The sequence below is a fragment of the Anguilla anguilla genome, chromosome 9 (assembly GCF_013347855.1).
Source record: "Anguilla anguilla isolate fAngAng1 chromosome 9, fAngAng1.pri, whole genome shotgun sequence".
Taxonomy (NCBI): Eukaryota; Metazoa; Chordata; class Actinopteri; order Anguilliformes; family Anguillidae; genus Anguilla; species Anguilla anguilla.
In genome coordinates, this window is record NC_049209.1 from 24,368,013 (window position 1) to 24,380,092 (window position 12,080).

The 12,080-nt window shown below is 54.8% G+C and overlaps 1 protein-coding gene across 3 annotated transcripts in view; it reads right to left on the minus strand.

The window, feature by feature from the left end:
• The window catches only part of cblb (Cbl proto-oncogene B, E3 ubiquitin protein ligase), a 75,287-nt gene that overhangs the window by 26,476 nt on the left and 36,731 nt on the right, over positions 1-12,080 (minus strand). For all 3 annotated transcript variants that reach the window (XM_035434457.1, XM_035434456.1, XM_035434455.1), the window contains exons 4-5: positions 11,136-11,282; positions 1,484-1,640 (exon numbers count right to left, since the gene is read on the minus strand). In XM_035434457.1, the coding sequence (XP_035290348.1) occupies positions 1,484-1,640; positions 11,136-11,282 (304 nt within the window). The remainder of the gene's footprint in view (positions 1-1,483; positions 1,641-11,135; positions 11,283-12,080) is intronic.

Below are 12,080 nucleotides of genomic sequence, written 5' to 3' on the forward strand. Positions count from 1 at the left end.
ACAAACCGCTGTGCTAGTTCTACCAATGCACTAGCTCTGCCGTTGTGTTAGCTCATGACAGCCTGCCGCTGCGTTACCTCTGCCATTCTGTTAGCTAATAATGCTGCGCTAGCACTGCTGCTACGCTAGCTCTGCTGTTGTGTTAGTTCATGACACTATGCTAGCTCTGCTGTTATGTTAGCTAATGACCCTGCGCTAGCTCTGCTGTTATGTTAGCTAATGACCCTGCGCTAGCTCTGCTGTTGTGTTAGCTAATGACCCTGCGCTAGCTCTGCCGTTGTGTTAGCTCATGACACTATGCTAGCTCTGCCGTTTTGTTAGCTAACAAAGCTGCGCTAGCTCTGCCGTTGCGTTAGCTCACGATGCTTTTAGGTGTACAGCAGTCAAGTGGGAAGCGCTGGCTCGATCAGGAGCGCACTGATTTCAGTTTCCCTCTGCGTGTACACCAGCTCCATCTCCAAACAGCGAGCCGTCTGGTATTCTCTGAACAGTGTGGAGGCGTTTCCTGTAAATCGAGTAATACGGCTCGCCCGCCCGCTTTGGAAAAAAAGGTTACCCCCAGACCTGCCCTGTTCCGAGGAACGAGAAAGAAAACACGTCTTGACGCCCACCCCGAAACCGTGATCTTTCTGTTCTGAGCATGAGCAGACGGGGGGGTGCCCCCACAGCGCGGGCTGACTGCTCAACGAGAGAGCGCCACGGCAACCGCTCGCTGAGACAGAGCCTGGCACCGCAGGCGTCCCGCGCTCTACGCCGCTTTCTCAAGGCCCGTTTCCTCCCCCCGACAAACAGAGACAGACCCAGCACACAGACCCAGCACACACCCAGCACACACACCCAGCACACACCCAGCACACAGACCCAGCACACAGACCCAGCACACAGACCCAGCACACACCCAGCACACAGACCCAGCACACAGACCCAGCACACAGACCCAGCACACAGACCCAGCACACACCCAGCACACACACCCAGCACACATACCCAGCACACAGACCCAGCACACACACCCAGCACACAGACCCAGCACACAGACCCAGCACACACCCAGCACATAGACCCAGCACACAGACCCAGCACACACCCAGCACACAGACCCAGCACACACCCAGCACATAAACCCAGCACACAGACCCAGCACACACCCAGCACACACACCCAGCACACACCCAGCACACAGACCCAGCACACACCCAGCACACAGACCCAGCACACAGACCCAGCACACACACCCAGCTCCGTGTTCTTCAGCTCCGCCTCCCTAACAGTGACGTGCACACATTCCAATACGATGCATCCTATGAATATTCATGAGGGGACACGGCCAAGTCCAGAACAGCGGCAACGGATGTTCTGTGCTGTAACCTAGCGCTGGAATTTCCGTTACCCAGCGGTACTTCCTGTCGATGACAGAAGCAGGAGCCAGCCGGCCGGCTGGTCTGCAGGGCCTGCGGTGGAACCGCAGGGCGAGGGAGGTTACCTGAAAGAGCCTGGTGAAGATGTCGAACTCGAAGACGGAGATGTAGTCGTTGCAGGTGAGGTCGATGGTGGACTTCAGAGCCATGGCCTCCAGGCCCGAGCTGATGGGGTGCACCTCGTGCAGGCACTGCCGGAACACCTTCCACGGGACGATGGTTCTGGGAACGCAACGGAGACGCCCCAAAGTCACTTCCCACAGAGAGAAACGCAGTCCCTGTACACTTCACTCAAGGGGTTTCATTTTCTAGGTAACGCTGTCCTATGGCACCGACCCCCAAACCCCCGCCCCCCCCCCCCCCGCTTAACATGTTTTACTGAGTATCATGCTTGTGAAAACACAAATTAAACCACCCCGCAAAGACACAACACCACAGCCAGCCTACTGAACTCACAGGAAGCAAATCCGTTATGCACACCCATGTTTTGTTTTGCCAATGAATCGGAGGGTCTCCACTGCAACACAAACGTATCACGACCATTTGCGGCAACTCAGCACCGCAGCACCAAACTGGCTCGTGCTTCCCGGCCACAGCCAGCAGACCGCGAGGGAATGGGCACGGCGGACAGATTTACGAAGCCTAAACCATTCAGACGCCCCGCTAATCTTGCAGGAAACAGGCTTTCTCGGGAATCGAATGGCCCCGTCTAAAAATGGGCAACGCCGATTTCACGAGGGGCGATGAGGTCATCCCGGGACAAGATGCAGAGCCACGCCCAAACGGCGCAACCACGAGGCGCGTCTTTGGATAACCGGCGGTTCTGGGGAAAAGAAACTCACGCACTTGCGCCGACCTTTAAAAAAATGGCCCGTCGCCAGGTGAAGCGTAACCGTGGGAACTGAAGGATACGGTGAGGTTAGATTAACGCTCCAGATAACAGGAAAGGAAGTCGAGGCGACTGCACACGGAGGCGTTCAGAGAGACGCGGGGGACCCGAGAAATGGCGGAAAGCGAAAGCACGCGTCGAAAAGGGGGAGAAATGCGCCCCGCCGCCACGCCTCGCTCTCCCCTCTCGCTCCATTCCCTTTTTATTTAAATGAGCCAATCAACTTCGCCGTGAGTCACTTGGCTGATAGAGTTATAAAAAAATGCGCGCCCCTACAGCATGTTCCTGAGGGAGATCAGCTCGCTGTGCTCCCCGCAGAGGAAAGGTAAAGGCTCCAGACGGTAATGAGAGGTGTTCTCTGAGCCTGATGGCTCGCTGACTCTGAAGCCTGGGCGAAGCCTGGAAGGCGTGCCGGTCGGCGGAATGCTGATTTGAGTGGCGGGGGGCCGTCTAGATCGTTTGATTACAAGCCTAAAATTGTGCAGCGAGAGAGCTCAATCAAGAAGAAATTATGTTTCAAACACTGTGGAGGGCAATGTGTGAATACACACACACACACACACACACACACACACACACACATACATGCACACACACACACACACACACACACACACACACACACAAACAACTTTATTAGGTACACCTATCTAGTAATGGCTAGGACCCCCTTTTGCCTCCAGAATCATGCAATAGCATCACAAGCTCCTGCTGATTTTTCTGGCTGCACATTCATGCTGTAGTCATAAAGGGATGCAAATGGCACGGGTATGCTGTGGCATTCATATGATCCCCAGTTGCAGGCTGATGTGTGCCAATAAAACAGTCCCCACGCCATTACACCACCACCACAATGTGTGTGTATATATATATAATATATATATATATATATATGCGTGGGCTCTAAAATGGCTGTTAAACTACCAAAGGCGCTGGTAGTCCTCTGTTTTCACATTAACCTTTACACACTGCAGTCATAAAAAAAACAGAAACATATTTATTCTATCATCAGGGCTTACTCTGCATTAAAACAATCTTGACGCAAATGCTGGTGGCCTCGGTTAAGCCTGTAAAGGTCACATGCAGCAGAAGCGCGCCTCGCGTCTTTCCTGTGTGCGTTATCACCGCCAAACCACAGGGGAAGAAGGAGACCTCAGTGTGACTCCGCTCTCAGCCAGTTAACGCTTCATCCCGTTAACCGTGCTCTTAACGCCGCGCGGAGCCCTGGACAGCCCGCCGAGCCGACCGCCGCACACAAAGGAGACGGTGTTCGCGCGCGAGGAAGAGGCGGCGGGCCCGGGATCCCGCGGTTAACCTTTGTTCGAAGGCGTCCTGCCAGGAGGGCGGGGCTACGGCGCCTTCGGCCACAGCCGGTGTGTGTGTGTGCGTGCGTGCGTGCGTGTGAGTGCGTGTGTGAGTGTGTGTGTGTGTGTGTGTGTGCGTGTGTGTGTGTGTGTGTGTGTGTGTGCGTGCGTGCGTGCGTGTGAGTGCGTGTGTGAGTGTGTGTGTGTGTGTGTGTGTGTGTGTGTGTGCGTGTGTGCGTGTGTGCGTGTGTGTGTGCGTGTGTGCGTGTGTGTGTGGGGGGCTGCAGCTTGGCGGATCGACAGCCCTCTGCATTTTGAATGCATCCCTTTAACGCGTGGAAACCATACGTATGATTAGCATGCATTAAATATTTAAACACCCCTCGAAACGACGCACTGCATTCACCATCCGCGGAAGACGCTTTCTTAGGCTCTCATTAAAAGGCTGGGGGAGGTTTCAGCAGCAGGAAAGGATACAGAACAACAACAAGCAGCAGCTTCACCCAAAGCTGACTAACCCCATTCTGAGGATTCTGATAACATGACTAATAATTGACCAGCAGCACTAACTTTTTAAAAAAACATTCTGAACCTGCTTTAACACAGCCAATTAGCATTTTCTTCCTGCACACTAAAAAGCTCTGCTCTCAGTAATATCAGACGAAGGCTCTATTTTAAGAGCTTCTGACCCAAGCTGCCTAGGTTGAAACCTAAACCAAAACAAAGATCTAGTTCCAGCAGAGTTCACTTCCTAGGTTATGTTTACACGTCAAACGGGTGTGTCTGCCTACAGGTCTGAAGGCCAGAGCTGATTGTTCAGTGCTTTAGTGTTGACAGAAGCACAAGATGTGATTCTTGGCCTCTCTCTCTCCCTTTCAGAGCTGGTTTTACGTCACTCTCCGTTAACTACCGCTTGCATTTCTGAAATAGCTTCGTAACAGTCTCCATCTTTAAAGGTTTACGTGAGGATTGAACGCACGCGATTCTGTCTGGAACTATTTAACACTACAGAGGTCAAGAAAAGAGAAACGTAAAAACAGAAACCCGTCGCCCGGCCAACAGCGAGAAGCCAGGAGCGACGTTGCTAAGACACCTCTCCATCATCCGTCAGGCGCTCATACGGGCGGGCGGGCGGGCGGGCGGAGGGATTAGGACTCCCGCGTGACTGACGCAGGTAGTCACGACCGCTCCGGGCTGCGCGGGGCCGGGTTCCGATGGAGGAAAGCGGAGAGGAGCGCGCAAATCCCTCTCCCTGACCCCGCGACCCCGCGGCTCTGCACAGCCTTCGCTCGGCTTTCAAACCTCGCTGCCGCTCTCCCGGATCCTGAAAGCGGAGAGAACTCCGCACGTTCGGCCGAAGATGACGCCGGATTTGGGGGGCGGGGGCGGGCGGTCTGAAAGCTTTAAAGCTTTTGAGAATTTGAGAAAGCCCAGCACGTCTCCGTTTCCCTTTCATCTTCACCTGGATTCTTTGGGCCACGTTTGAGAACAGTCGCCGACTCTTGAGGGTAAACTGACGGTCGTCTGGGAAACTGAAGGCACTTCCACGCACTCTCCAGATACTCTTACCAAGGGCTGCTCGGGGTGCCATTTGCCTGGCAGATATTACAGTAGAAATGGCAGGTGAAGAGGAAACAACGTGAGCTGAAATGATTAGAAGTACCAAACCCTTACAGGTTAACAGGCGTGGCCTCAAACGATAGTCTATGACAGTGTGCCTCAGTGACATGAGTCAAGGACGTGACATCATGAACAGCACACACGGATGAGGCTGGAGGTGGCCCAGAATACAGGATTAAGAGTGATCTTTTCCTGAAGCTCCTGGGAGCCTCGGGGGCCTGTGTGGGATGGGCACAATGTCTACAGGGAGGCAAGCCTTCACACAAAAACACTGCTCTGTCGCTCGCATTCTTCCGTGTCTGGTTTCTTCTCTCTCTCCCTTCCTCTCCTCCCACCCTCCTCGTTCTCTCCCACAGCTCGTAGTTCAGTGCTAATTTCACGGTGTCCTACTGGCACAGCACAGGCACATAGCTGGCGAGGTGAGAGGCAGCAGCAACAAACAACTAATTACAGATTTCGAAACTCCAAAAATAAATCTCTCCCTCTCACCTTCTCTCTCCCCTCTTCATCTCGCTCTCACCCCCACCTCTCTCTCCCTTCCTTCCTCCCTCTCTCGCTCTTTCCCCTCCTCCTCCTCTCACTCGCTCCTGGCTCAGTGCCCCCTCCTCTTTAGCACTACCGCGTCCCAGCATCCTCTCCGACACTGACACCGACACCGAGCTGAGGAAGCTGAACCGGCCAGGTCAGCAAAACAGGGGGAAGGGGGAGGGGCCTAGTGCTGCTGAGGACCCGCCCCTCCCCCTGAACTGGCCTTGTCCCCGCCCACCCGAGAGCCGCTCCAGAGGAAACGCTGGATCAAGCGGAAATGTAGAGTGTCTGCCGGGGGAAAAAACAAGGACAGCAAACAAAACAAAAAGACTAAATTACGAACAATGGCTCTTTCATCAGGGTTTTGAAGCATTTTCGTCCTGTTCCTGCAACAATGCACTCCATTAATAAAGCAAGCTAGCCCTGCTTTTCATTCCATTATCTTTGCTTTTGCATGCAAGCGAGGAGGAGGGGGGAAAAAATCTGACATCCTGGCTGGTGGCCTTTGCTGTTGCCGTTGGAAACTGCACTTACATTAGCTGGCGTTCATGATCTGCATTTAAATGAGCGTTTTAAAATAGAAAGGTTGATGTGTGGGGCCTCAACCATTCAACAGTATAAATTATACTTTAACCAAATCACTCATCAAAAAAAAAGGGAAAAAAAAGTTTAATTAAGCATGTGCTCCATTAGTCGAAGCGTTAAAATGCTGCTTTTAGTCGATCACCGTGAACGTCAGAATGAGTATAAAGATGGCCTCTGAATCACCTCCAGCACGGGGGGTCACCGAAATGGAAGGAAATGCATTTGAGCCCCATTCTCCTTCAGCACTCAGCAGAGGGTTCGAGGGAACGTGTTCCCAGGCAACAGCACGGATGCAGAGGGGGGCGGAGGCACAATGAGGCCACCACAGGAGTGACCGAAACATAGGCCGGTATTCAACCCAGCTCCCAGAATCCTCTCTGCTTCTGGAGTGGCTCATTCACCGTCGGCCGTGCCCTCCCTGAGGACTGCAGGAGTTCTGAATGCGTTTGGGGAGAGCGACTCTCTCTCCAAACCAGCGTGTGGGAGCGGGCGAGCGGGACGGGCGGCGGGCGGAGTCCTTTTTCAGCGGCGTATGGGGTCCGACCCCCGGTCTCTCCTGACTGGGGGTGGGGGGGGGGGTGTGCCTGTCCGTCATCACTCTAGTCGTTAGCATCGCGTTCGCTTCAGGCGCTAGGCCAGGCTCCACAGCTGGCTTCCTGTTTCGGCGAGCGAGGAAGGGGCGTCCCGAGAAGGCGAGGGCATAGCGGTGAGCGGTGAGCGCAGAGCGCAGCCCATGAGACCGCTCAGCGGCGCCCGAAACGCGTGCGAACACAGCAGAGTCCAGCGGGAGAGGGACCGCGCCCGACCGGGCAGGGAAGGGGCGCCACAGCCAGACGCTCCTGTCGCCTGGACAACCCTTTTCCAATTGGATGGTGCGCCCTCACGGGAACCATGGCGACAGATGACCTCTGCCCTCCGCGGTAATCTCCCGCTGTCCTGCCGTAATCCTCCCCCCAACCCCCCTCCCGCAGTGTGAAGGCCCTCCTACCTTTCGTCCGCCCCCCTCCCACAGTGTGAAGGCCCTCCTACCTTCCGTCCGCCCCCCTCCCACAGTGTGAAGGCCCTCCTACCTTCCGTCCGCCCCCCTCCCACAGTGTGAAGGCCCTCCTACCTTCCGTCCGCCCCCCTCCCACAGTGTGAAGGCCCTCCTACCTTCCATCCGCCCCCCACTCCCGACAGCCGACAGGCCGGGCCCCCGGGTTTGTTTAGCCTTGGGCGCTAGATCTAGGGAGGTTTTAGCGCCGGAGGCCGTTCTCCTGAAAACTGATTCCCGCAAGTCCTCACACCCGCCGCTCCGACACGCGGGAGGGGAGCCGGAGAGAGCTTTCCAGGGTCTGAGCAGAAGCGCACACGCAGCTGTCTGCACAGGAACCCGTGCCGCCGCGGGCGGGCAGGCGGGCGGGCGGGCGGGCGGGGGGGTGGGTGGGCGGGGCTGAATCCCGGGCGTGACTGCGCACAGATGCCCTTGGGCGATGCACTCCACCTGAGAGGCCTGGGCAAACATCCGGCTGCACTGCAGCAGTCACCCTGCACCAGGCCACCGGACACAACGCTGCACTGCAGGCTAGTCCTGCACCAGGCCACCGGACACAACGCTGCACTGCAGGCTAGTCCTGCACCAGGCCACCGGACACAACGCTGCACAGCAGGCTAGTCCTGCACCAGGCCACCGGACACAACGCTGCACAGCAGGCTAGTCCTGCACCAGGCCACCGGACACAACGCTGCACTGCAGGCTAGTCCTGCACCAGGCCACCGGACACAACGCTGCACAGCAGGCTAGTCCTGCACCAGGCCACCGGACACAACGCTGCACTGCAGCAGTCACCCTGCACCAGGGCACCGGACACAACGCTGCACTGCAGGCTAGTCCTGCACCAGGCCACCGGACACAACGCTGCACTGCAGGCTAGTCCTGCACCAGGCCACCGGACACAACGCTGCACTGCAGGCTAGTCCTGCACCAGGCCACCGGACACAACGCTGCACTGCAGGCTAGTCCTGCACCAGGCCACCGGACACAACGCTGCACAGCAGGCTAGTCCTGCACCAGGGCACCGGACACAACGCTGCACTGCAGGCTAGTCCTGCACCAGGCCACCGGACACAACGCTGCACTGCAGGCTAGTCCTGCACCAGGCCACCGGACACAACGCTGCACAGCAGGCTAGTCCTGCACCAGGCCACCGGACACAACGCTGCACAGCAGGCTAGTCCTGGAGCGAGTTCACTTAGGAGCACCTCACCTGTCCAACCAAACTTCATCCCAGAGTACGATTTTATCACAGTGTCACTTTGTCACCTTTCAAGATCCCTTAACACTGACACTTTTAGAATCTCTTTACAATGACACTTTTACATTCAGCAGTCTGGGACCACGGAAGCAAACTCAGCGCAAGCTAACCTAGACAGCTTTTACTTTCCTCTCATTTAGCTGCAATATGCTGCAAATATGTTTTTTCAAGTTATAGTCCCTATATTTCACAGCAGTGCATTTTAAATTACTGCACTCTGACAGCTGCAATATAATTTGTATATTTTCCCATGCATTGTGACACATCCTAATATCTCACCAATATATTCTGAGTATATTCCATTTCTGACCAGACACAGGTAATGTTGGGGCCAGTGCATGCACTGAGAGAATTAAAGACAAATCCGTAAGTACACCTGCCCCCATTTCAGCAGCTTGAAGGGAGTGTTGGGGGGGTTGGGACAGTGCTGAGGACTCTCGTGCCCTCACGCAAGCCCTTCAGCGGGAGGAAAGACACGCGCCGCGCTCGGGGTATCTGTAACAGCCGCACTTCCTCCCCCTCTTCGTCCGGGAAGCCGAGCTTCGCCAAAATCCATAACGCGCCTCTTATGAAACGGGATCCGCACCCCCCTGCCCCGTCTCCCTCTCTCTGCCTCCCCCTGCCCCGTCCCCCTCTCTCTGCCTCCCCCTGCCCCGTCCCCCTCTCTCTGCCTCCCCCTGCCCCGTCCCCCTCTCTCTCTCTCCCTCTCTCTGCCTCCCCCTGCCCCGTCTCCCTCTCCAGAAGGAGCAGAAGGTTTGAAGAATCCCTGTAACTAGCGTCTTTACACGCGCTCGCTGTGGGGGCGTGGGACGGATCAAAGCTTGCCACTATCCAAAGGAGTCCAGCGCTCGAGAGGCCAGTCTGTGAGCCTGCAGAACGCCCCCGGTCCCCTGCCTTCAGAGAGAGAGAGAGAGCTGGAGCTCTATGAGAGCAAGGTACTGCGGTTTCACACACAGAAATAAAAGAAATGTACTATTGAAGAAAGAGCTTTCAGATGAAACTCTTCACAGAGAACCGCGCGAATCTCGATGGAGGATGAAGGGCCGGGCCAGGCCGGGGAGAGGCGTGGGCGCGTACTCCGGGACAGGCAAGCCGAAATCGGCCGCGGGGTAGAGAGGAGCGGGGCGAAAAATCTGCACCTGCTTTCCACCCGCACAGTCTCTGTGGGGCCGAAACCACCTGAGACACTAGCATCGTGCTGCTCCCGCACAGTTTCACCCATGCAAATTAACCCCAAAGCGGCATGCAAAGCATACCCAAAAGCCTCTGTGCTTCAACCAGAACTACGGGAACCCGCTAGTGTCAGTTTTCACCTGAAACTGTTAGCTGCCTGTTTCTGTACTGTTTCTGTACTATCGCTGGAATACCGGTTCATATGAAACATCTGACAGTCAACGTGGCAGTGTTCCCGGAGCGAGATGGAAGAGTTCTCTCATCTTTATAAGACCTAGCCCAGCATGTTCGTAGGGGTCCCACAGTAAACCGTGAGGTCCCACGGGAGGACCACAACTCCCAGAATCCCCTGAAGCACCTGACACTGAAGTATGAGCTTGGGCTGGGCGGTATTCCGGTTTTTCGGGCACACGGGTCTGAATTCATGCAGCGGTACGTGATTTCAATGCTACGTCATTGTTTTTCATCCAATGGCTATTAAAAATTGCACACTGCAACAATAAGGAAGAATTTTGCAACATAAGCTTGAGGCTGAATTGTCCATTTTGACTGAAACTGGCGCCGTTTCATTAAAAAGCGCGACGTGACGTTGCATACATCACGCGCAGAGAAGTCTGTGCAAACACAGGACGGAGTCGGAGTGACACCGGCAGTGAAAATACATCAGCCTCTGATGCATCCGGCTGTATATTTTAGCATATTTTTTCATTTTGTTCTAATCCTGGAAACCTGGATTTTTAAAAATTTATTTCGCCTGGATATTTTGCATAGTAACACGCGCAGCTTAGGGTTTATATTTACTATAGAGATAGTCAAACGTAATTACCGCATTTTGATTTCTCCTCATTTTTCAACGAACGTTCTTTACGGTGTGTTTCAGTTGGCTTCTCGCGTAATTTGCACTGAGAGAGAAAACGGCCTAAACGAAGACTGACAGCGATGCGCGTCCACTTCCTCTGCAAGCAGAGCCCGCCGCGGAACAGCTGTGCCTGCGCGACCGCACGGGAGAACTGCCTGCGCAGCGCGCAGCCTGCGGTGCGCAGTCAAGCTCATCTCAAAGGCCCCGGAGACGCTGCGTGCTAGAGATTAGGGCTTCTCTTTTCACATGGGGAACAGCCTTATTATACATTTCAAACAAATAGCAACTTCTCCTAGCTTTCGGGAACTAGAAAGGGTACTCCCCTCAAAAATAGCAAAATTAAAATTAAAAATGCCCAACACTGCGTGACATATTCACACATTCGATATTCAGAAATGCAATGAGACACAGTCAATGCACGCACAGACAAGCTGAGAGCTGAAAGGGCGGCTCAGCGGGACCTACCTCTCGCCAAAAAACTTTCGCCAGAACTCGGCGGCGTCGGCCTTGGTGATGCGGAAGGTGTCGCCCTGGAACTGCCCCCCGGGAAAGATGGCCTTGATCTCGGCCAGCATGTGGCTGAAGATCAGAGACAGCTTGGTGAGGTTTCGCCTAAGAGGAGAGGGAGAGAGAGAGAAAGTGTCACTTCAGCGGTTCTGGAAAAAGCTGCTCAGATCAGAAGCACAAATGGGCTACACGCACTCACGCGCACGTGCACATACTCGCACACACACACACACACACACACACACACAATTCTCCAAACCAGGAAACTCCAGTCCTGGAGCACTGAAGAGTGGCTCTCAGGGTGACCAAACCTCCACAAAGAAAGATGTGACAAAACGACTATCATTACAGATCAGCATAGTGGAACTAGTTCAGAAAAATGTATAAAAGCTTATTTTTAAATTTATCCTTTAAATTCCGGGGGTCAGAGGGCAGGGCAGTAGTGCAGCAGAGATTCACCAGCCCTATGGGCCTGGATCTGAATCTGATCATCCCCCAACAGCAGTAATGTGTACCACCACAGCACATGCATACACTCGCATACAAAAACACAGTCATGTGCACAAAAAATGTACACACACACACACACACACACACACTTGCAGTTGCTTCTTCTCACATGCTCACCTGCACACAGACCAGTTTGCACACAGTATTCACACAGAGTCAGCTGCAGGCATTCACAAACACACACACACACACACACAAACACACACACACAAATGCGCACGCTGTCAGTAAGACACTTCCCCAGGTTATCACCAGGGGTCCCCCCTGACTCCCGGGAGAACGTGTTCAAGCGGGGAAGCCAAGCCTTACGCCCCCGGGGGGCCTCTACGGGACGGGCGGGAGATTAGAGAGCGGCAGCAACCCCCCCCCTTCTCCCGAGCGTGTGGGAGCGCC